Source organism: Mytilus edulis, chromosome 2 (assembly GCF_963676685.1).
Source record: "Mytilus edulis chromosome 2, xbMytEdul2.2, whole genome shotgun sequence".
Classification (NCBI taxonomy): Eukaryota; Metazoa; Mollusca; class Bivalvia; order Mytilida; family Mytilidae; genus Mytilus; species Mytilus edulis.
The window spans coordinates 102,468,030-102,495,231 of NC_092345.1; the positions used below are offsets into that span (position 1 = coordinate 102,468,030).

Sequence of the window (27,202 nt, forward strand, 5' to 3'; positions counted from 1 at the left end):
TGTCATGGTTTTTTTTAAGCTATAGGATTTGATATGAAATCTTTCTTCCTAGGAAAGACTTAATCTGCAAATTAAAGTACAACAAGCACAATGCTGATTGTTTCTCATTACAGCCTGATTAAAAACTCTTTTAAATCAACAGAAAACACAAAATGATTTGCTGAAAAGTTACAGAGAGAGATCTGCTCTAAATCTTTAAAGCAATTAATGATAGTGAATGGTAATAACAGTAATGGATAGCATACATTGAGGAAATGTAGATTTTATTACATAACAAATTAATATTGCATGAAATTCACGTTTTCCATATTCTAGTTTCATTATATTTATGCTATTGCATTCAAGAACAGTACACTTCAATGTCTCTTATCCCCATCCATCAGAGATAATAATCAAATGTGATGTAATTAACAACAGATAGTATACCATTGTAAACTTTGAGGATTACAATGAAACTGACAAATAATCAACCACTTCTCTTATCAATAACATAGTTTTTGTCCATCTGTTAATTTTACTAATGTATTAATAAGGAGATGTGGTATAATTAGCGCCAGTGAAACACCTCTCCAACCTAAGATAACAACTTCAATTCACCTTCAACAATGCACAAAGCCCACACACTGTACCAATAACAAAATGTGAAACAATTGAAAAGAGATAACACAATATTATTTATCATTAGTTCTTTCCGTCATGTTAGCCTGTCTTTTAGACTGGGGTTATAATAAATTACAATTTTCACTTTCATGACATTCCCCCAAAATCATGTATATATCTACTATTTTCATACAATATGAAATCCTACAATTTAATGGACCACAGAGTAATCATAGAACAAGATTCTGATATTGATTAAACAGAAATTCTATCTATTTTCTATTGTCAAAATACAATTACTGTGATCACTTTCAGAAAAAAGAATTGTCTATTTTCCCTGGTTGTTAAAAAATTGGGTTATTCTGTCAGAATAAGGAATTGATACTGTTGTAAATATTCTTCATCTTAATTTTTGTCAGGTCAAGGAAACAAAAGCTACACAGTTATCATTTTCTTTTGAACTTATTTTCTAGCAAACAATCAAACTATATTTGTCTTTTTCCTTGCATCTTCCATTCAATCAAATTTGTATAGAATTGGCCAAAACTTTTAAAGTGCTTTTCCAAATATTTTTCCCATGGAGTATATAAGCTTTGATATTTTCCCTTTTTCATAGTTAAACAATACTCATAATTACTATTGTTCAATAAAAATTCAAAAACAAACAGGAAAATTGACTCAAAAATTGATTTTTTTTCTTAGAAATTAAATTAAATGACTCAATGTACTGGGAAATTGAAATGAGGAAAGTCCTTAAGGACTGGACAATGATTGTTTTATTATTTAATGGGCAATTTATTTATCCTATAAATCTATTAATCACCAAAAAAAATACCTAGAACTGAAAATTTGAAATTTTCAAACATGGGAATCCATTTACTGCAGAATTAGGAAGAAAGGTGCTGTAGAAATCTAAGGCTGAAGTACTACAGACATTGATATAGTATAGACAAGGAAAAATCATGATGTGAAAACCAAATGTTTCCTATCTAAATCATGTACATGTCATTCTACCTAAATATACACTACAGAAGAAAAACAGTTTTATGTGGGATTTCAAACAGTTTGGCATTTTTATATCAAACATAGAACTTGGAAAACTGCTCATTTGTTTAAACTCATACAATACATTTTAAGTTTTATCCAAAACTAAAATTGTCTATTATATATATTTTTTGTTTTCCATTGTTCTAATGTTTTTTTCTTTAAATCATTTTTTAGTGATATCTTTTTATCAAGAAAACAAAACTACTATAAATATATGAGCAAAATTTGCATAATAAGACTAGTAAATAAAAAAGATTACTTTTCAGGATAAGAAATAGAGAATTGTATATAGAAATGTTGAATACTTTATAGAATCATTTGTCTTCCTTCATCAGACAATGTAAATCATTTATTGAACAAATCATAATAAATCACAGAATTGAAAACTAGAGGCTCTAAAGAGCCTGTGTCGCTCACCTTGGTCTATGTGCATATTAAACAAAGGACACAAATGGATTGATGACAAAATTGTATTTTGGTGATGGTGATGTGTTTGAAGTTCTTACTTTACTGAACGATTTTGCTTCTCACAATTATATCTATAATGAACTTTGCCCATTAGTAACAGAGAACTATATTTGGTAAAAATTTACATAAATTTACCAAATTAATGAAAATTGTTAAAAATTGACTATAAAGGGCAATAACTCCTTAAGGGGTCAACTGACCATTTTGATCATGTTGACTTATTTGTAGATCTTACTTTGCTGAACATTATTGCTGTTTACAGTTTATCTCTATCTATAATAATATTCAAGATAATAACCAAAAACAGCAAAATTTCCTCAAAATTACCAATTCAGGGGCAGCAACCCAACAACGGGTTGACCTATTCAACTGAAAATTTCAGTGCAGATAGATCTTGACCTGATAAACATTTTTATCCCATGTCAGATTTCCTCAAAATGCTTTGGTTTTTGAGTTATAAGCCAAAAACTGCATTTTACCCCTATGTTTTATTTTTAGCCATGGCGGCCATCTTGGTTGGTTGGCCGGGTCATCGGACACATTTTTTAAACTAAATACGCCAATGATGATTATGGCCAAGTTTGGTTAAATTTGGCCCAGTAGTTTCAGAGAAGAAGATTTTTTTTAAAGATTACTAAGATTTACGAAAAATTGTTAAAAATTGACTATAAAGGGCAATAACTCCTAAAGTGGTCAACTGACCATTTTGGTCATGTTGACTTATTTGTAGATCTTACTTTGCTGAACATTATTGCTGTTTACAGTTTATCTCTATCTATAATAATATTCAAGATAATAACCAAAAACAGCAAAACTTCCTTAAAATTATCAATTCAGGGGCAGCAACCCAACAACGGGTTGTTCGATTCATCTGAAAATTTCAGGGCAGATAGATCTTGACCTGATGAACAATTTTATTACGATCAGATTTGCTCTAAATGCTCTGGTTTTTGAGTTATAAGCCAAAAACTGCATTTTACCCCTATGTTCTATTTTTAGCCATGGCGGCCATCTTGGTTGGTTGGACGGGTCACGCCACACATTTTTAAAACAAGATACCCCAATGATGATTGTGGCCAAGTTTGGATTAATTTGTCCCAGTAGTTTCAGAGGAGAAGATTTTTGTAAAAGATAACTAAGATTTACGAAAAATGGTTAAAAATGGACTAAAAAGGGCAATAACTCCTAAAGGGGTCAACTGACCATTTCGGTCCCGTTGACTTATTTGTAGATCTTACTTTGCTGAACATTATTGCTGTTAACAGTTTATCTCTATCTATAATAATATTCAAGATAATAACCAAAAACAGCAAAATTTCCTTAAAATATCAATTCAGGGGCAGCAACCCAACAACGGGTTGTCCGATTCATCTGAAAATTTCAGGGCAGATAGATCTTGACCTGATAAACAATTTTACCCCATGTCAGATTTTCTCTAAATGCTTTGGTTTTTGAGTTATAACCCAAAAACTGCATTTTACCCCTATGTTCTATTTTTAGCCATGGCGGCCATCTTGGTTGGTTGGCCGGGTCACGCCACACATTTTTTAAACTAGATACCCCAATGATGATTGTGGCCAAGTTTGGTTTAATTTAGCCCAGTAGTTTCAGAGGAGAAGATTTTTGTAAAAGTTAACGACGACGGACGACGACGGACGCAAAGTGATGGGAACAGCTCACTTGGCCCTTCGGGCCAGGTGAGCTAAAAAGTGAAGTTACAGAGTGATACCATAACGACCTGAAGGAAGTGAGTATTAAAGTCATGCACATTGTTTCAGTATTTAGAATTGTACCTTGATTGACTGTGATTGCTGAAATAGTCATAAAATCTTTATAAATTGTTAGATGGACAAAATAATGTATACTGACCACAGATCTATTTCAGGAAATGACGGGGAAAAATCCTTGTCTAAAATAATTCCCCAACTTCCCTGAAATCTTCATGAAGAAGAGGCAATACTTACATAATCAATTGTAAAACTAGGGTTTTGTCACTCATAGAAATGTTACAAGCACACAGTTTTAAATGCATAAATAAAGACTAATAAGAAGCTCAAAATATTTGAGTTGATTCTGGACATGCTTTGGTGGAACCTGTAGCTGTGATACAGAAACGTGGAACTTTGAACAAAATTTCAGTGATCGTTTGTGACAACTTGAGATTGTTTAAGAATCTTAATATTTGACATATTTCATGGCTTGTGGAGTCAAGACTTACTATGATTTTGACCTTTAAGAAGTTTTCATGGTGCACCTTCGTACAATCAAAAATAGTATGCCTAAAGCTGAGTGGCCATAAAACTTTGATATTTAAGTAAAGGAATTTTTAGGAGTATTTCTGTTTATGGCTTAGAAATTTCAATTTGTTTCTATGTTTTGAGGGTGTGCCTCGGTGGAGATGACAATGTGGTAATGAGGATAAGGTGTTAGTTAAGCTAATCTATGATTGTTGTGTAAGAACTGACATGCTCTAGCCAACAACATAATCTTACCCTTGTACTTCTGCTAGCCTTAGGATCCAAATACGTTTTGAGATGGTCCAAGTAAACATTGGGAGGGTCCTTTGCATGAACTCTTTCCTGAAAAAGAAATAATATAATATAATTTCAATACTTGTTTATCACAATTATCAGTAATTTCTAACTGAAAAACAACTTAATAAAATTCTGCCCTTTACTTTGTTTGTAAAATACAGGAAAATACAAGTTGACCTGACTGGGGTGGGAGGGGGATCAAATATGAGTATGTTGTCATTATCACAGCAAACATTTTTTTAAATTTGTTCTCATAGAATCTTTCCACTAAGTTCATGAATTACAGAACAAATGAATAATAGTACATAGATGGACTGGGCTTTACTGTGAAGAACAGAATGAACAAGATTTAGCAGTAATACATGGGATACATTTAAAAAAAAAAAAATAACATATGAATACAAAATTATACTAAAACTAAATTTTACTCTGCCAAGCGATGACCAATAACAGGAAAGAATTAGTCAAATAATGAAAACCACAAATACATGAAAAAGTGTCCACAAAATGATCCATCAATAATTAGGGTGTATCATAAACAAGACAATATCATATGTAGGTGTTACATATAATGTCAATTGAAAATCAATAAAACCTAAAAAGTTAAGAAAACCTATAGATTATATTGTTTCTTTATGTTAATGTTATGAAATCATGTGTTGTATTGTGTTGTTGGGTTGCTATATCATTGACATATTCCCTAAATCTTCTCTTTTCTATACAAGTGCCACCCAAAGATTTATACTTCAAACCTATTGATTTCTAACTTATCATTGTTTTGTTTACACTGTAATACAGTAAAACTGAGGTCAAAGTTATTCTATTACGACAAAAGTCACATAAATGTTATGAAAATCATTTATTTTTGTAAACTATTTATGTTTCATTACTTTGATCAATTACTAGCTAGAGATCAAATTAGTTTTTATTTTCAAGTAAGAAATGAAACTAGTTATAAAACCGTCTTCAAAATAAATAGTTTACCCTGGAGCCCAAGCTTATAAAATGCTTTCAGGCCTTGCAAAAAACATCTCTACAGGCCAACATAATCAAACTAAAATTTTCCAAAAATTGAACACCAGATTTGAAAGTTTATTGTGAAGACTCATTTAGTTTATGTGTTGTCTGCTAAAAGTTGCAGTATATCAACAGACTGTGACTCCTTACTCTGACAGATGAAAAAATATTGTGGACATAAACAGACAAATTCTAATGAAATACCAGGAAATAATCTATAATGCTTTTATTGCTGACCTTCATCTGAACTATGTTGCTAGAAAGTCTCCTAGGATGAATTAAATAGCTTCCTTCATAAAGAAGGTCAAGGCTAGAGCTGCTTCCAGGGCTACAGATGAAGTAACTGAGCTTTGATGTGATACTAAAAGGTCAAGCAAGGCTATACTAAAAGGTCAAGGTTAGAGCTGCCACCAGAGCTACAGGTGAAGTAACTGAGCTTTGATACAATACTAACAGGTCAAGGTTAAAGCTGCCACCAGAGCTACTGATGAAGTAACTGCGCTTTGATACAATACTAAAAGGTCAAGGTTAGAGCTTCCTCCAGAGCTACAGATGTGGTGACTGACCTTTGATGCAATACTAAAAGGTCAAGACTAGAGCTCCCCCAGACAAGGTAACTGAGCTAAGATGAAATAAAGACTTCACAGAAACATCATTCCATATTGTTATGTCTGAATCATTGCATTAATAGTGTAACTGAAACGGGTATTTAAGTACATGAAAAAGAATCTCCAGCATGTTAGAATACAAAGTTTTGCATCCTTTCAATGTCATAATAGATATGCATTTATTGCAGAGAAATGATTAACTGTTATCTGAACGACAAGCTGAGTGACAACTGCTACACTAAATTCACCTTAAGATTACTGGTTCATTGCTACTGCCAAAATTTCACAGCCTTGAGAACAATTCTTATCACTTCTAACAATTTAATGATGTTGAACAATGAACTTGTGTAATATTTTGTTGTAAGAAAACTTTATATCACTGTTCTAGTACTACTTTATTGCTCATTCTGACATTCAGTTTACAAAATGTTGGAAAGATTCCTTGCTTCTCAAGTAAACTACACCTTATTTCTAGTGCATAAGAACTATCAAATAACAAATCATGTATTTATATGTTGTATTCTTAGATTAAAGATCTATTGATCTTTCCTTTTAATAACATCATTAAAGTATCAAATATCAAATGTCACAGTAACCCATTTTCATAATATTATGTTTAGCTTTCTTGGTTAGTGAAATCATAATTTTTTAAGATAACACTTAGAAGTACATGTATTTTTTTCTGCTTATAATGTACAAATCTACTGAACGCACCGCACAAGATTGTGTTTTTCAATCCATATTTATGATATGCTGTTGTTATAAATCTTGTCTGAATTTCAGTCACCAATATTATGAAGAGAGTAAAGAAAAATTTAAAATCATCATGTATGAAGTGCATATTCTACTGAGAATAAAAAGATGGGTTTGGTTGCGAAAACAATAAATTAACCCTAGGTGTATATAACCCAAATGTCTAGATGCATAACCCATGTCCAGGTGTATGTTCAACATGAGGAACCTTATCAGAAGACTCACGATTTCACCCTAAGTCCAGGTATATAATCCACATGTCTAGGTGTATGTTTAACATGTCTAGGTGTATATCCCACATGGAGAACTATATCAGAAGTCTCACGATCTCACCACATGTCAAGGTGTATAACCCACAGGCCGAGTTGTGTATATCCCACATGTCTAGGTGTTAATCCAACATGAGGATCTTTATAAGTCTCATCAGTGTCATCACATGTTCAGGTGTATAACCTACATTCCCAGGTGTATGTTCAACAGGTTCAGGTGTATATCCTGCATGGGGAACCAGGTGTATATATAACCAACATGTTCAGGTGTATATTCCACATGTCCAGATGTATATCCCACATGTTCAGGTGTGTATTCCACATGTCCAGATGTATATCCCACTTACAATTAGTGAACCCTATCAGTGGTCCTCTTTTGTTAATGTTTTTTTTACCTAAATTTAAGTTTGGTGATGATAGTAGATATTTTGATAGACTGTTCATTTTATTCATAATCAGTGAAGACTGGCTGTAAACTGTCTATCATGAAGGCTGTATGTTGATCTTTAGATGTCTTTTTTTTTTCATTTGTTCTTGGAATGTTTTTTCACCGGCATAAACACCATGTCACCTTTAATTGATATTCATCCTTTACTTTATTTGTAATCCATTGCTTAGATTCAATAATATATGAACAACAAATCCCTTCAGAAAAAACAACAACATTTGAACGGGCATCATTTTCTCATGCCTTGTGTTAGTTCATTGTTTGTATAATGTCCCAATTTCAGTATTTCTCTATGTTTCTGGTCAATTTTAGAAATTACATCTCATTCTCAACTTTACATTACTTATTTTCCATGCTTACATGTAACTGATCAGGGCAAATATGAAAATCAAAGTAACAGGCTGATATATTTCAACTTTAAAGATTTTACTTAGAAGAGAAAATTACATACATGTCTTTTATCAGAATCTCTTTGTATTTAGTGAAAATTGCAAAAAGGTAAAAAGGAAATTGACATCATTCATTGCCTTCATCAGACAAATGCAATCTCATAAATAATGAAACCTCCCTCCATCAGACAAATGCAATCTCATAAATAATAAAACCTCCCTCCATCAGACTAATTCAATTACATCTATTTTTACTCAAATCATGTAAAAACATAAACTGCTGGTCATGATGATTTTCAAAGCATTATAATAAAAGTGCATATATCATCTAGCACTATTTTTATCTTTGGGTCATGGTCTACTAAATGTAGAATGCATAAATAAATACTTATCAATTTCTCAAATAGCAATAAGCATATCTTCACATTCATTAAAGCATATATCTTTAGAATAAACTGACTTTCGACTTGAAGTATTTATTTTGATATATATATATCAGATTTTTTTATACAGATATTTCTTTATGTCTTACATGTATTTTTTGCATTGCACAACTGAGGCTCTAGATTTCAAGTAATAGACTAGGATTCTTTCCTCTCAATTTGCTACTGTTACTCACTAAAAATGGGACCATGTCTGATGAGGTCACATATAAAGAATATTTCTTTTTGCAGATCATTAGAAAAAACAATAGTATACAAAATGGAAAATCTCATAAAGATATCAGGGAAGTTCTCTTTTGTATATACTTCTTAGTGAAATTATTATGTTCAGGGACGCTAAATGGGTTTCAATTTCATTTTTAGTTAAAGGTCGCAAATTCCTGTCGATTTTCTGATAAAGAATAAGATGTTAATGGATAATCTTAAGCAAAGATATATTATTATTATTTTTCTTTTAAGATATTTAAAAACTGACAACAATGGAAACTTATTTACAGGTCATGACCTCTGATATATATACACTTTTGTATCTTCCACATGAAAGTACATGCAAGTCTGGAACATTGGTCTAGAGCCCCTCATATGTTTAATGATTGACAAATTTGTCTAGCATGCAAACTTTGATCTGAATATGATGTTAAATACCTGTGATATTTATGTAACTATACCATGCATAAGTTAACAATAAGTTTGATAAGGTCAGAGATATAAGAACTACTGTTGTCTTTAATTAGTATGATCTTTACATGGATGATCTTATCAATATGACATATTACAATTCAAATTGTCATATGCAGTCAGAAAAGTTAATAAAAAATAAGGAATTATAAATATGACTTAAATATTACAATCAAATACTGTCATATAAAGTCAGAAAGGTTTCTCAAAATTACAAGTATGACTTTAATCTTACAATTTATACTGTCATATATATGTCAGAAATACAGAATTATCAGTATGACTTGAACAATTACATAAAGTAAAACAGTCATAAAATTCACAAGAAACACTAAATTATTAGTTGAAGCTTCCTATGTACTGTCATATTTAAATTAGCCAGAAAAATTCAGCAAGACAGTACAACATTACAATAAGTCCATTGGATTATTATCAATCTAATGTAACAATGGTGGAAACATTCATTTTAATTGGACAATGAAACCATTTCACAACAGCAACTCCAAGATAGATATTCTGAAATAGTGTATGCAACTGCTGACATCATGTGACTGATTTTTAAGTGGTGGTGCTTTTTACTGTCTGTTGCATGGAGATAACAGAGTTGTATTTAAAGATTTGCCTCATTGTTGAAGGCAGTAAATTTTCCTTAACATTCACAAATGAACTAAAATAAAAAGCTTTTTTGACACATTCATGACATTTTGGCACAAAACCTATTTTACAATGTATACCAGCAGAAAAAGTATAGGATTTTTTTTACAGGTACACAATGCAGTTTAAGCTCAGATTTAACTTTTAACAGCTTCAAAATAGTATTCTATAGTTATAACAGTCCTATAATTTTTCAGTAGCTTAACAAGTTTTTGACTTTGATTACACCGAATGAAAGTGGTAACAAAAATATGCCCAGACTATGCACCTAATTTATCATACAAGGTTTTTTAGTCCTCTAAAAAGATTTAATAGGTCAATGTGACATTTGCACAACCTAACCCTGAGGGTGGAACAAGAGCCTCACTTTCAGATATTATCCTTGATATGTAACCATTTAAGTTTTTACACGCTTTAAGGGTATTGACTTTATTTAAACAAGATTTTATCACTTGAGATAAGTATGAAAGCTACTTTACTATACTATTTACAACTTAAATATAAACAAGACAGTCATTTTAATATATTAAACCTAACTTATACATTAAGTTTCTTGTACAATTTCTTTTTCAAGATAAAGAAAAACTTCCTTGTAAAGAAATAGTATGAAAACAGGTCTAATCACAGACATTATAATTAATATCATTAATTGTAGGACTTGTACAACAATTAACAAGTCATGAATTCTAGTCCATTACATATGTACTTTTGTACATATGAATGTAATAGTCAATTTGTCAAGTGATTGAATATTTTTTTGTCCTCATTCATGTAACTAATTTCCTTCTCAAGTGGTATTTTCCTATCACTGCTTAATCACGGCCAATAGATCAAATAAAGTTAAAACCCAAGAATTTTTCTCAGTACTACACTTGTGTACATGTATTTACTTCATTTTATAAACATTTGATAATCATAAAGTATTTGGAATATTTAACTTAAGATTTAAGGATTTAGACCTACATTTTCCTTACAAATCTAGACGTTTAGGAAGTTAAGTTAGTTGCAACAAGAATGTGTCCAAAGTACACGGATGCCCCACTCGCACTATCATTTTCCATGTTCAATGGACCGTGAAATTGGATAAAAAATATAATTAGGCATTAAAATTAGAAAGATAATATCATAGGGAACATGTGTACTAAGTTTCAAGTTGATTGGACTTCAACTTCATCAAAAACTACCTTGACCAAAAACTTTAACCTGAAACATGCATTTTCATTTTCTATGTTCAGTGGACCGTGAAATTGGGGTCAAAAGTTTAATTTGGCTTTAAAATTAGAAAGATCATATCATAAGGATCATGTGTACTAAGTTTCAAGTTGATTGGACTTCAACTTCATCAAAAACTACCTTGACCAAAAACTTTAACCTGAAGCGGGACAGACGGACGGACGAACGGACAGACAGACAAACGGACGCACAGACCAGAAAACATAATGCCCCTCTACTATCGTAGGTGGGGCATAAAAACATGTTTACAAACTCAATTACTAACAAAATAAATACTAAATCACTTTAATAATAGTAAAAAGTTGGATTTCTTTATGAAAAAATATGCATTAATTTTTAGTGAATTTTTAATTGCTGACTGCTTTTCACAATGACTGTATCAATAGATAACACACAATATACTGTGGAAGAAAAATCAGTGTAAGCATCTGATATTGACAACCTGTCCAAGGATAAATGGGCCATCAAACGACCAGCTGTGATTCTCACTTAATAATACCCATATCAATCTCTCATTTTATAATCATAAATGGTCATTTGCATATAATTAATGAGGATTAAGCAAAATAATAGAACTTGGAAATAGGTACAGGTGTTGTCCACTTTATTACCCTGATTAGAACTTTATTATATGAGAGCAAAATAAGTATCAATAAAATGCTTTGCTGAGCGCAACCTGATAAGACTGTACAGGTCAAAACCCTGAACAGTTGGGGCTAGTTTGGACACAATATTAAAGCTTGATACTGTCTAAATTTGGATTGTGATAACATTTTTGACATAATAATGGTTTCTGACACAAAATAAATGTGGTCAAAGGTCATTAAAATCTATTGTGCAATACTATGCAATCGAAAATTTCTTCTTGAAACTTATAAAAAAAAATTGAGGAAAAAATATGACCAAAAAATAAATTGGAAACCCAACCCAAATCTTTTTGACCCCCCCTCATTTTGGAGTAATTACCTCCAAACTCAATCCTAGTCTCCCCTTTGTGGTATAGAACCTTTCACATGTATAATTTTTGAGAGATCCATACATTAAAACACAAGTTATTGTCTGGAAACTAGAAAAAAGCTTGCTTTTGGTCCCTTTTTTGTCCCTAATTCCTTCATGTTTGAGACATTAACCCCCATACTCAATACTTGTGTTATGTAACCTTTTGGTACAATATCAGAGAGACCCATACACGTACACAAAGTTATTGTCAGGAAAATATAACCAGATGCTCCACAGGGCGTAGCTTTATACGACCGCAAAGGTTGAACCCTGAACGGTTGGGGCAAGTATGGACACAACATTCAAGCTGGATTCAGCTCTAAATTTGGATTGTGATTAAATAGTTGACACATCATAGGTTTCTGACACAGAATGAATGTGTTCTAATGAACTTAAAATTTTTGTTTTCTCTTAGAGCAATTCACTATGCTGTTGAATATTAATCCTCTCAAAAAAATGTTTGAAGAAATTTTCTTTTTTATTTATGAAATTTCAAATGAGAAAAATTGAACCCAATTTTTTTAATCGCATCCCCCTTTTCCTTATTCCAAAACTAATCTCAATTAAAATTTCTAATGGAGTTTGCAACAATAACTACTCATTTAAATACATCATAAAATATTAAGATGTAAAAAAACTGCTTGTTATCACTGAATGGTAAAGATTATTTTAATTTATCAGTTGGTAGTAAAAAGTGAATATACATTGTATATTGTATATAACAAAGATTTAAGTTGATTCTGGACAAAGAAAGATAACTCCAATTAAAAAAAAATCTTGCTATTGCACAATATTTTGCAATTAGATATTTCTTGCTTACTATTCTGGACAAAGAAAGATAACTCTAATTAAAAAATATTTTGCTATTTCACAATATTGTGCAATTAGATATTTCTTGCCATTGCGCAATACTGTGCAATTGAAAAGACTTGCTTTTGCACAATACTTAATATAATAATTTTAGATCCTGATTTGGACCAACTTGAAAACTGGGCCCATAATAAAAAATCTAAGTACATTTTTGGATTCAGCATATCAAAGAACCCCAAGATTTCAATTTTTGTTAAAATCAGACTAAGTTTAATTTTGGACCCTTTGGACTTTAGTGTAGACCAATTTGAAAACAGGACCAAAAATGAATAATCTACATACACAGTTAGGTTTGGTATATCAAAGAACCCCATTTTTATTTTATTCAATTTTTGATGAAATCAAACAAAGTTTAATTTTGGACCCCGATTTGGACCAACTTGAAAACTGGGCCAATAATCAAGAATCTAAGTACATTTTTAGATTCAGCATATCAAAGAACCTAACTGATTCATTTTTTGTCAAAATCAAACTAAGTTTAATTTTGGACCCTTTGGACCTTAATGTAGACCAATTTGAAAACGGGACCAAAAGTTAAGAATCTACATACACAGTCATGACAGTTAGATTCGGTATATCAAAGAACCCCAATTATTCAATTTTGATGAAATCAAACAAAGTTTAATTTTGGACCCTTTGGGCCCCTTATTCTGTTGGGACCAAAACTCCCAAAATCAATACCAACTTCCTTTTATGGTCATAAACCTTGTGTTTAAATTTCATAGATTTCTATTTACTTATACTAAAGTTATGGTGCGAAAACCAAGAAAAATGCTTATTTGGGTCCCTTTTTGGCCCCTTATTCCTAAACTGTTGGGACCTAAACTCCCAAAATCAATACCAACCTTCCTTTTGTAGTCATTAACATTGTGTTTAAATTTCATTGATTTCTATTTACTTAAACTAAAGTTATTGTGCGAAAACCAAGAATAATGCTTATTTGGGCCCTTTTTTGGCCCCTAATTCCTAAACTGTTGAAACCAAAACTCCCAAAATCAATCCCAACCGTTCTTTTGTGGTCATAAACCTTGTGTCAAAATTTCATAGATTTCTATTAACTTAAACTAAAGTTATAGTGCGAAAACCAAGAAAATGCTTATTTGGGCCCTTTTTGGCCCCTAATTCCTAAAATGTTGGGACCAAAACTCCAAAAATCAATACCAACCTTCCTTTTGTGGTCATAAACCTTGTGTTTAAATTTCATAGATTTCCATTCACTTTTACTAAAGTTAGAGTGCGAAAACTAAAAGTATTCGGACGACAACGACGCCAACGTGATAGCAATATACGACGAAAAAATTTTCAAATTTTGCGGTCGTATAAAAATGCTTGTTTTTGACCCCTAATTCATAAACTGTTGATATCATATCGCATTATCCCCCAGCCTTCCCTTAGTGATTTTGAAACTTATGATTCAATTTCAGAGAGATCCATACAAAAGGTTTAGAGCATCCAGGCCTTATTCACGCAGTCGCCCCTAACATACATAACAATACTAACCTGATCACATATTAGGTCCCATTTTTTATCATCATCATATCCTTTGAGTAGTTTAGCTTTATCTGGAGGCAAGTCCATAGAGGCCTAAAATATAAAATAGTTTATATTTAATGGTAATATTTCATATAAATTACTGCTATAGTCAGAGTAAATGTACAACCTGTACAATAAAAATGTATAAACCTATCCTGAAAACAAGAACTTAAAGAACATTCATGACATTAGATACATTTGTACATGTACATGTATGTATTTGTTGACATTTTGAACTGTCGGATTTTTTTTTATAACTATGATGGTTTTCAAAATATCAGGGAACAAATGCATTTTCCCCATATGTCCTATTTTCAGCCATGGGTGCCATGTTGGTTGTTTGGTAGAAAAAAAACACAAATTTTTACTATTTAACCTAAGAATGATTCAGTTTAAATTTGGTTGAAATTAGTTCAATGGTTTCAGAGGAATTTAATCTTCTTTTTTTTTTTAATTTACAACAACATGCGTAGAGGGAGAACATTGAAACAGTTCAAGTTTAAAATGGCAATACTTGGGAAATGTGGGCTAAACATGAACAAGCTAAGTATTGCAGTACAAACAAGAAATTTCTCATACATGTACTTAAATTTTTTTTCATTACCCCAATTAAGTGTTTTAAGTTAATTAATTATGTGTGGGAAACAGGAAATAAAATTTCTCTCAATATGAATGTGAATACTTATGAGATATGACTAAGGAATAACCTAAGAGTAGAGTTATACATGTACATGTATAGAATGTTTTATTTACATATTAAAGGGAACAGTTCGTTTATACATGTACATAAAAGCTTCCTTTTGCGCTAAGAATCAATGAAAAAGTTCAGAATACTTAATTCATTTTCCATTCCATAAATTATTTCATTTTATGCGTCACAAAAACTTTTTAATAAATTTGAATGACAAAAGTTATGTATCACACTATAAATGCTAGGGCATTTCCACAGGTAAATCAACATCTGTTCAGGTAATTCCAAACTTACTCAGACCGTAAATGTTGTCATACAAATCATTATCTATTTAAAGCAATATTACTGATGCTGAGGTGAAAAATGGCCTTTTAATTCATTGTACTGTAGGCGGAACCATTGATTTTATTTACTACAGTGTATATACTAAGGTACAAATATATTGTTTGACTGTAATATAATTTTGATCAAACTTCAAATGTACATGTAGTTCTATAACTCCAGGGTTTTAATATATTTGAACTTGTTACTCTTCTATTTATAAGTAGGACACTTTGGAATACAGTGACATAACAATGTGTGTAGACACATAAACTCTTGAGAGGGCATATTTATCCACGGAAGACATGTTTTGTATTGTTTATCTGAAGCCAGCTGGTCAGATCCTTACACTTCTCATGTCTATAATTAGTTCCTATCATTCCACATCAATCAGAACCCATCACTGAGTAAACTACGCTAATTACAAGATAGCAATAATAACCCTAGGTGACTCACGCTGACTTTTTTATTAATGAAAAGTATGTAGCTGTAATTAGGTCAGTGATACTATATAGTACTATTGTGATTACGGACACCCCAAAGAGCATGCAAAATAAAAGTTATGTAACTGTGAACTCAGCTTCCTTCCTTTTGTAATATATTCAATGCATATATGTGTGTATACATTTATAATTATGATACTGTTCATGGACACATCTGTTCTCATTTACAAGTCTTTTTGACACAAATTTGACTTGCATGTCTAAAGTACACTAAAACAAAAGAAATGCTGAGACAACTTTAGAAACCCATCTGATACCAGTTGAAACATCACAATTTTATAGCCAATCCAATATCAGTTGAAACCTAACAGTGTTATAACCAATTTAATACCAGACTGGGAAGTTTGGACCTCACAACTTTATAAAAAGAAAATTGAGAACCATTCATACAATCATTCTTCTTACAAAAACTTCTTTATGGTCATTTAAGCCAATAATAATAGTTATATTATTTGGCATCAGACAGCTGAACCAGTTAATTTATTATTGTCAAATCAGTTTCCCCTGGGGTATGAATGACCAGAGCAATAATAAATTCATTTACTAACAGAATCAATTTGGACTGAAACAGTTCATGGAACAGAACTTAGAAGATTCAATGGTACATTGTATTGTGATACATTTCTGATTTATGTGTAATGAAAATTGGAGATGTAAAGAGAACATCATGACCTAAAGCAATAGTTCATGGTTACAGAACCTGCATATATTGTATATTTACATGTACATTGTACCTATACATCAGTATTTATTACATTTCTTGTTCATTAAACCCAACTTTTAAATATATTCTGTAAGAATGATGCAGACAAAGGTTTAAAACGATCCTACATATTAACAAACCTATAATAGAGGAGCAAGTGTGCAACTCCAATGTGTCCGTACATGTATGTGTACAAAACTGTCCGTGAAGATTCTTTGATTTGGGTAGAAAACTAACAACATGGGTACTCCTAGATACAGTAATGACAAATTCAACTACATTTTGTACTTGCTAGCCGCAAGGGGAACTCAAAATAGTTAGCATCTGGATCAAGAAATTAAATAGGAGCATCAAGTATTTAAGATTCTGTGAAATTTTCATACATCAGTGATTCCCTATAATCAACCAAATTTTTCCCACAAAAGGGGGGGGCAGCCCTCCAGGGCCCCCTGGATCTGCCTATGTATTAGTAACACTATCCAAATTCAAGCTTTGTCTGTATTTTGTGGTAATAATAAACTTGTGTACAAGTTATAATACATTTAGTTTACACACAATTAATTTACAAATTCAGCAATATCGGACTAAAATTTCATTAATGAATTCCTGTACAAACATTAATTTTCTTTGGGTTAAAATTCATAGTTTTTTCTCTACATACACATGTATGTATGATTTCATCTGGATCTTATGTCGTTGTTTGCAGTAAAGGAAGTGATTAAATCATATTGAATGTGATAGTTGGATTCTACATGTTCTATAAACATACGTTGTATGTACAATTTTGGTATTTAGCTTAATTTTTGTCCTCGAATGACCTTCTGACGTCACAGTACGATCACGTTTTAGTTGTAATGTCAAATTTTATAGAAACTTTTGAGATATTAGTTTTTGCGGACAAATTCGTAAATATGTACAAGTGTTAATACACCTTACATGTATCACTATTCCCGCCTGACCTGAGAATCTGTCCCACTTGAACTATTGACATCATACAACAATCACTTTTCCATTGTGGTGCCTGGGCATCAGATATTTTGTATTATGACGTCAAAATTTTATGGGAACCTGTGTGATGTCCAGTAAAGACAGGCAAATAGCAATAAGGTGTATATTAGTATTGCTTGTAGAGATGATTTTTCCAGGCCCGACAGAATTTTCACATGCCTGGGCTGGTGGGCCTGCGATATTGAGTGGAAGACGGATATCCCCATTCAATGAATCCCTAGGAATAGGTATCTCATAGATACAGATTGCTGGTTCAATACCCTGTATGATATAAACTGACTTAACTGTGACTTAATTATATATCAATCCTTACCAAGACTTTAGTGAACCTTCGCTCCAACTCCATTGAGTCAGGCATGGGTAGACGAATAGGCATGGCTGTATTCCTGAGATCGTGGTGTCCTTTATATTCATGGGTACTTTCTGAATTTCCCATAGTTTGTAAACTATCTTCTACACAAACCCGTCCGGAATCCGGAGGGTCATCTTTGCCTTGTTGACAGAGTTCTGCTTGAACAAAAATGGCTCAAAATCATGAGTAACATAAATAACGATAAGTAAGCACAGGTTACATGTAAGTGTGTTTTAATTCCCTATGATGCCATTAATGTATTATTTTGTCATAATCTTTTATATTGTCATAAAGTTCTAAACAATCAACTTCATTCTTTGACAGGAAGGGAGCAGCATTATTAGATCATCGTGAAATCTCGCGAGAATTTGCATCTGTATCAAAAGTCTGCGTCATATAGATGTTTCGAGGGACAATCTCAAAGTAATTAAATATCAAAAGCGTCTGTGTTGGAATGTAAGAATGGACAGATTTTAGAGATTTTTAAGATTTTATAATGATTATTACTTTTTTACTCTTCAAATCAACCAATAACATGCATTTATATCAAACGATAAAATTCTCAGAGATCCTCCTAAAAAGGTACCCGAATTTTTTCTCTAATGTTAGTAGTGAATTGTTTTGGAGTAACTTTAAGATCATTAACATATAACAGTCATATATATATATATATATCTGAAATAGTTAAAAAGGCACGAAGACATTAAATATTCCAAATTCGTTACGAATGTCAAAATATATAAATAGTATTTGCAGGTTAGCAGCATATTATTCATTCATTCTTTAAATTTTTTAACTATTGTCCAGTAATGACTTAAAATAAATATGACGTCAAAATTCAGTTTTTTTCATGAACTAATACACGATATCATTTTTTTGTTGTTATATATATATATAAATTTCAAGATAAGTACCATAGATGATTTATTTTTTTATTCAATTTGTATTTTCTATACTAGCTGTTTTTGTCACACGAAATACACTGGGCATTACTCCAAAAAGCACAAACACAAAAATGGACAATTACACAGACATAGCCTACTTAATTAAGCGAACAACATGCATTTACCGCTCATATTTATAATACTAATATTGCTGACCTGACTATGTCTGAATCATTCCCGAAGCAGTTCGGTGAAATATTTTACCAAAAAGTTTATTTATACAAACAGACGTTTTATAATAATAAAAAAAAAAATCTAACGGCGGAGGTATGAAAGCAAGCGCCAATTCCATAATACTACAGCATGGGGTCCGCTGGAGAGTGTATAACGTGTACGTTTGACTGCACAATACCCTGCGACATCTCACCAAGACTTATACGTCCTTGATCTCACCGAGACATTGATCCCATACGTCATTTATCATGGAACTGATTGTTGTAAAAGCGGGATCGTTGGCTTTAAAACTTGTTTCAATCCGCCACATTCTGGTGAAGGTTTCAAATCAGGACTACGGCAGTCGATAATTTGAGGCTAATGTTTTGATACGTCCAATACGTGGGACGTCTTTATATTATATAGCTAAAATCACTTGAATCAAAATAGTTGATATGGCTAATTTCAACCCTTTTTATGGAAAATACAATTAAGCTTTTCATATGATTCAACATTGTTCCTCAACAGGAAAATTGATATATCAATGATATGTCATGTCAACATAGGAACAATTACTATATGGCTGTTGAGAACTTCAACCAACAGTGGACGTATCGACCCTGTGCCGGGTTGTAAAAACAAATAAATAATACCAGGATTTTAATGTCGTGCTGCCTGGTACTACGCGTACGTATACAGAACCGCATTCCGTCTAAGACTGACTAGTGACACACAAATGAAAGCAGTTGAAATGTCAAATTAACCCGAAGAGCACTGGAAACCTGAAATTTCTAAATTGCCAGTGGTAGCAAATATGGAGATCTCTAAAAACATGTTGAACCCCGCATGTCTTAAATCAGGAGCCTGTGGCCTTTATTAGTCTTGTATGTAATTTTAATTTCTTGTGTATACTTCGGACTTTAGTATGACTTCTATAATCACTGAACTAGTATACATTTTTGTTTAGGGGCAGCTGAAGCACGCCTCCGGGTGTGGGAGTTTCTCGCTGCATTGTAGACCCATTGGTGGCATTCGACTGTTGCCTGCTCTTTGGGTGGGTTGTTGTCTCTTTAACACATTCCCCATTTCCATACTCAATTTTATGACATATGACAAGGCAACTTATTACTGGAAGTAGGAAACGTTTAATGTTTCGAATAGTTCAACATCATGTACAGGGGATTTACAAAAAAAAAATACCGTACCAATGACATGCCAAGTTAACACAAAATAGTTCTTACTACTGGGTATGTTACCTCATATGAATTGACGTAGAAATGCAAGCGTTGACACGGCGGTTTTAAATCCTATTCCAATACAAATCAGGACTGTGAAAGACTTTTCTATACATAAAACTGACACCGAGAGGATTTCTAAAAGATTTATAGAAAGATATTTTCTATGATTAATGTTGAAATCACCACACTTGTTACTTCATACTCTACGAAGAGGGACTCACCAAAGAACCTTAACTATTCAAACCAGTTCTTTTGTTTAATCAAATACGACTCATCCCGTCAATACATATAAGAAGAAAAATAAGCCTTTTACTCAACACGCTATTTACAGAGAATCACCATATCAATGAACTTGCATGTCAACACAGGAGTACTCATTACATAGCAGCTAAAATCTTTGGGGGACGAACGCATGTCAACACAGGAGTACTCATTACACTGGCAGCTAATATCTGGGGGACGAACGTTCCACCAACAGAGGCACCGACCAGTGATGTTATAAACGCACCAAAGACACTAGGTTTACAGTTTGGTTCTTCAGTCGCGCTTTTTATCTACAGTAACGCTCAAATAAAAGCAGATGCAATTTAGAGAAAACTGAACACCTGATATGGCCCTAAAAATAGTGCCAAATATGGTTTAGGCCATTTATGCCAGGAAGTAGAAAAATTTAGTGTTTTAACATAACAGAAACAGAAATGCTACAATCGGACTGACTGTTTGCACGGCATTAAAATCTGTTTCATTCCACTACTACGGAAACATTTACAGTCATGACTGTGTAGAAATTCATATCCCCAACTGTTCTCATGAGGATGGTTTAACGATCTAGGGAAATTGATTAATTGTAAAGATAAATCTTGCAACCATCAAATTTGTCACACCCTTCTATTTGTCAAAGGACTCATGCACTCAAATCAAAGTGGCTGGAAGTTCACATCATAAACCATATTTTTTAATCATAAGACATTTTGTATAATGAAAAACGTTCATCCTTCATCATGCGACTGTAAAAGGGTTTATCAAAATAAAGTGACGATTGGATACCTTAAAAACTACTATTAAAAGCCCGGGCCATATTAATGTGGGTGTCCAAGGATGGACTTATCACTGACTGTCGTTATATACCAGAGTGTTTTTATCGATGTAGATATATATCCTTTATAGACCGAGCCATATTACATTTAGATCCTTTATAGACCGAGCCATCAGTGGCGGATTCAGAGGGGGCGTAGTACGCCCCCCCCCCCCCTTTTTGCTTGGACTTTTTTTCTTTTTTTTTGGAAAATAATTAACTAGACTAGACTTAGTGAAATTTGCCATTTCCCGTGTATTTTGTTTTTATGCGACAATTCGTTACTTATACAGATATATTTTCTCGTATTTACTGTAATATATTATTGGTTATGTCAAAGTCATGTGATTCGCTACGCTGGAGTTAACCAGTGCGTTGAAAAAACGTCACTCAGTCATTTCCAAATTCAAACTACAGTAGCACATTGCTTATGCTGCTCATCAAGGGTGACAAGCATGACACCTACAAAGCGACAAAGAATTGAGCAGGAACGTACTGACTTCTATTATACAATTCCACCACACAGAAAGTTACACTCTATTACACTCTCATGAAAAAAAAGGTTTCACAGCAATATTATTTACCTACGAAAACATATAAACCATACACGCCCCAGCCTATTAATAACATAGCTGAATAATGATCCCCAGTCAGTAATCTCTACATAGAATTAAAGTCTAAGGTACGGACCATTTGATTTGAGGGGGTAGTCTGAGATGTTTGAGAAAACAAATTCTTAGCCTGATTTATCTGGATTGAAAAAATAATCTTATCCACTTATTTGCTATTAGAAACAAAAATTTCCAACAGAATTATTTAGCATATAATGAACATGATTGATAATAAACGGACTTAGTTGGGGTTTTTTTTTGGGGGGTGGCGGGGGTTTGCATGTAAATCCCATATCCGACCGGAATGTCTCTTTCGCCGAACTGATATATTGAATACTTTTTTCAAGGACCGACTGCAACCTACCTGCTGGGTGTGGCCTTTATGTCTCCATTTGTAGACCGTCATTCGTAAATTCGTTGTTATTTCAGACTTATTCGTAGCCTTTGGCTGATTTTGAACCCCTCACTTTCCTTGTTGGCTGTAACATTTCAACCAAACATTGGATAGAACTTGCTAGTTTGTGTCTTAACTCGTGTCGGTCGTATTGTAAATTTCATTGAATAGCTCGGCGTATATATCTTGTTTACAACAAAACATCTGTGAGGTTATACTAACTTAACATACAACAAATGAGAATTTTCTATGTCAATTTTTTCTGACAAGTCCTCATCAAATATATTCAGTTAGTACAGAGCTTTAGATCAATCCAAACGTTTTACAATAGACAATAATATGATGGGGAGAATACGGCATCAAAAATGTTTAACCCTTACACGTAACAGCAACTATAAAATATACATGCCCAAAGTCAGAAACCGTCTAAAAAGTGCATTTACACTAATTTTATGTTTTTTAGCCTAAAAAAGGTTCCAAACAAAATTCGCCTCGCTCCGCTCGGAAAACTATTAATTCGCACCCCCCTTTCCAAAATTCCTGGAACCGCCCCTGGTCATATTACATTTAGATCCTTTATAGACCGAGCCATATTACATTTAGATCCTTTATAGACCGAGCCATATTACATTTAGATCCTTTATAGACCGAGCCATATTACATTTAGATCCTTTATAGACCGAGCCATATTACATTTAGATCCTTTATAGAGCGAGCCATATTACATTTAGATCCTTTATAGACCGAGCCATATTACATTTAGATCCTTTATAGACGGAGTCATTTCCTGTGCGACGTTTACATTTTCTGACGTCAAACACGCGAAGCAATGAATGTGGTGGTTAAATTTGATAGATGCTTTTGTGCTTCTTTGATAATATTTGTTTGTTTTGATATTGTGACACAGTCATGACTGCTCTACCCATATTTTGACAATTTTACCTAAATTTAAAAATGCAAGTACCAAGTCAGGAATATGACAGTTATTGTCCATTCGTTTGATGTGTTTTATCATTTGATTAGGGACTTTCCGTTTTGAATTTTCCTCGGAGTTCAGTTTTTTTGTAATTTTACTTTTTACAGCGTGTCTTTATTCGAACGGTTTTAGAGATTAACATAAAAAACACATTTTCTGATTAAGAAATACGATTCAAGATATGTGTAATTTGTTTTCACCTGATTCTTGCTGTGATATTGTCTTGTCAGTTGGAGTTTTTCTATTATATTTTTCATCGTCTTCGCTTTTCTGAGAAGATAAGATTTCGTCTTCACTACTCGCTAATGGAGACATAGACTCGTCTGTTGTTCCCGGGAGTAATAACTCATCTTCAGAACTTGCAGGAATACGAAAGTTGGTTGATAATTTCTCATCTAAATAAAGGAAACAAACAGCCAAATATGAGTGCTGTCAACATCTGTTTTGAACATATATATATAGTATAACATATCTAGATATGCAGACATGGCGACACACATGTTTGTTGACGTCGATTTAAAAATAATAGTCAAACGAAGATTGGCTCAGATTCAGAATAATGTGGCTTTGGTAGTATGCTTTTGTCTTTGTAGGAACTGTTAGAGAGCAGAAGTTAATTATTTAACTCGGCGTGTAGATCTATTTCAAAGCAAGGTATAGTAATATCTCGACAACATGATATAGAGAAAGGCAACAGCAATATACCGGTGTGCAAAAGTCATCAAGAGAGAAAACAAATCCTGAATATGTATGTACTATTTGCTACTTTATCTCATTACCGGTAGAAGTACGCTACGGCCGCGTGCGTGTGCCTGTTCCCTGTCTGTGTTTGGTAACGCCAACTATGACTCATTGTCCCACATAAAAAAATGGGATTGCAGGGTCTCGTCCTATATTAATTTTATGACCCTGTTTAGTAGTCCGAATAATTATGACGTCTTGTAGGCTACTACACTGCTTGGCTTTGGCGCCTTACAAAGCAAAACATATAATAGCCTTTCAATACGTCATAACTATTTGGACTACCTGGTTAGATACTTCCGAGATAATATATTAAATAAAGGAATCAATAGTATACCGCTGTTCAAAAGTCATAAATCGATTGAGAGAAAACAAATATGGGTTACAAACTAAAACCGAGGGTAATACATCAACTATGAGAGGAAAACAACGGAACAAAAGAAACTCTGAACTGAAACAGAAACAAACGCAAACTTAACAAACATAAAGAAACGCAACATAATTCTCCAGGAAAAATTTACATTATCGATCATTAACATTTTGTAAGGACTATCCGACAAAAGGGCAAAAAGAAAAAAGGGCCGATTAAAACTGAAATAAAATTTAATCCTAAACATATATTCAGGTACAATTTTATCTCGTTCATCTATACTTGCTGGCGCGACGTTAATGTCAGACATCAAAGTGTTTAAAACTATGTAAAGCTGTTAATCGCATAAGAGTTGTGTCTTCTTGTAACCTTCCACATATTGGAGTTAAGAAGTACTATGTAGGTGATGTTTCGAACATTCGGAGACTCCAAATGATCTGACATAAATGAAGATTACAATACAGTTTCATATATATGTAATCCAGTTTGATTGGATAACAGCTGCTATCAATACAATGATGACCGTCCGAGACATGGACACCCAAATAAAATCGATCCGTTCATACAATTTCCATCTTCATCTCTCCATCTCTACTTAACTATCGTAAGTATACGTTTTGGATCGTCATCAAACTTTATTTTTCGACCGTCTCAAATATCCGGTCATAATTCCGATGTCAACCGTTTCAAGGGCAGTACTAAACTTTAACTCCTTGTTTTCAATTAATTGTCATTCCATCACGAAGTACATGTACATGTATGTGTATATCTATAAGTAGAAACTTAATATCTATTTATATTTATCCGTCTCATAATTTTTTGCAAGATTTCACTAGTAAAGGAAATAAAAGACATTTGCATATACCCATACCTTCTTCATCTTCGTCAGAACCAGGGGGCGTCGTCTGTTCCTGAATAACATCCATTTTATTTACAGGTTAAAAAAGTTCATATAAACACTGTTGTTGTATAAAGTATTCAGGAAGGAAGTACAACGTACAAGTCTTTTCACTTTATTATAATAAGTTATTTACAACTTACCTACTGACGGATAAATATAAATACTTATTGGTTAAATATCGAGTAAAAATCATTCACCCAAGGTATCAAGGATACAAACAAAGATCATATCTTACTTTTAGTAAAAGTATGTTCTTTTTCCAGCTGCAAAGTTTCAATTACATCTTTTACATAATATCATTTTCAATACACACAACATATAATATAACAAAGGAAGAGAAACGAAATGCATCCCATTGGGGTGATGCCACGCCTTTTGGGTGTTGGATAAAGGGGCTAACAAAAGAGAGGAAGTAAGATGTAGGGGTGAAATAAAAGGTGCGTGTAGGATAAAGGGGGTAAAATAGGAGGAGGAAATCAGATATAGGTGATAAAAAGGTGGATATAAAAAAGGGGGGGGGTGACAAAATAACAAAAAATCGGGAGTTTAGAAATGATCACCCCATATCACCTTCTTGCTTGAATATGAAGTGTGTGTATTTGTGTGATTGTTCATGCGTATGTGTTATAGGTTATTTACAAATCGTAATGCCACATGAATACAACCATGCAATGTTTTAGAACGGATTGGAAAACTTCAGACACTTATCAAAACAAGAAAATCAAAGAAGCCAGTTCATTTAATTTCACATTCAGATAAATTGATGGCATTCTTTTCGTTAACAATTCAAACTATTCTAATTTGGGTTCCATTGATATATCCTGCAGAACTAGAAATTAAAGAACCAACATACACGGTTTCTACCGCCTCATGTTTAGACTCATACATCGAATTTGACAAAAACGGTCATCTCAGTACCAGAATCAATAACAAACGAGACGATTCTAATTTTAAAATTATCAATTTCGTACACCTTAGTAGCAATGTACCAATTTCGCCTGCATTTCGATGTGTAAGAGCTTACAACTGCTACTCCTACCTTGTTGACTAATACTCCGTATCAACTTTTCACAAATATTACATGGTCTTGAATTATAGATTCTATGTACTGACATTGTTTATCTGTTATAACTGATTATACATCTGTAATCCTACATATTCTTTAACATCATTTACAAATGTTGAAATTTTGCAAGTAGTTGGATTATCAAGATGGTTGACTAAACAGTTACAACTTCTAAAATGTTGACTACTATTCTTTCTACAGTAAAAGATGGCCTTAAAAATATTGTAATGAGATTTATCTTACCTCCTATACATTTCCAGGAATATGATTGGTTAAAAGCGTCCGCGTGCAAACCGTGTATATTTGATATTAGGTTAGTAGGGAGGCGGGGCTTATCTCATACATGGTTAGTAGTGGAGTTACGTCCCTTTTTATTCCTTATTAGGTAAGAAAGGGGCGGGGCTTATTTCATACACGGTTAGTAATGGTGTTATGTCCCTTTGTAAAAAACAAAATGGTACTGAGAAAAAATCTTAAAAGTTCCAACAGACGAAGAAATTGATGATTAAGATTGAAACAAATTCATAAAACACATTTAAACCTTACAAGTCGTTATTGTTGGCATCTGTTTTTGTAGGATCAATGGAAGTATTTTCTTAGCGCTAACAGTAT

The 27,202-nt window shown here is 32.8% G+C and overlaps 1 protein-coding gene across 8 annotated transcripts in view; it reads right to left on the bottom strand.

Annotated features, from left to right (window-relative positions):
* LOC139513741 (formin-like protein 3) overlaps positions 1 to 25,649 on the bottom strand; it is a 64,326-nt gene extending 38,677 nt beyond the window's left edge. For 3 of the 8 annotated variants that reach the window (XM_071302506.1, XM_071302502.1, XM_071302504.1), the window contains exons 1-5: positions 25,495 to 25,638; positions 23,713 to 23,907; positions 18,083 to 18,276; positions 14,511 to 14,594; positions 4,608 to 4,694 (exon numbers count right to left, since the gene is read on the bottom strand). In XM_071302506.1, the coding sequence (XP_071158607.1) occupies positions 4,608 to 4,694; positions 14,511 to 14,594; positions 18,083 to 18,276; positions 23,713 to 23,907; positions 25,495 to 25,549 (615 nt within the window). In that variant the 5' untranslated portion in view covers positions 25,550 to 25,638. Of the gene's footprint in view, positions 1 to 3,908; positions 3,927 to 4,607; positions 4,695 to 14,510; positions 14,595 to 18,082; positions 18,277 to 23,712; positions 23,908 to 25,494 lie in introns of all 8 variants that reach the window. The other 5 variants (XM_071302508.1, XM_071302503.1, XM_071302505.1 and 2 more) reach the window with 3 other exon arrangements.
* Positions 25,650 to 27,202: the final 1,553 nt, after the last annotated feature.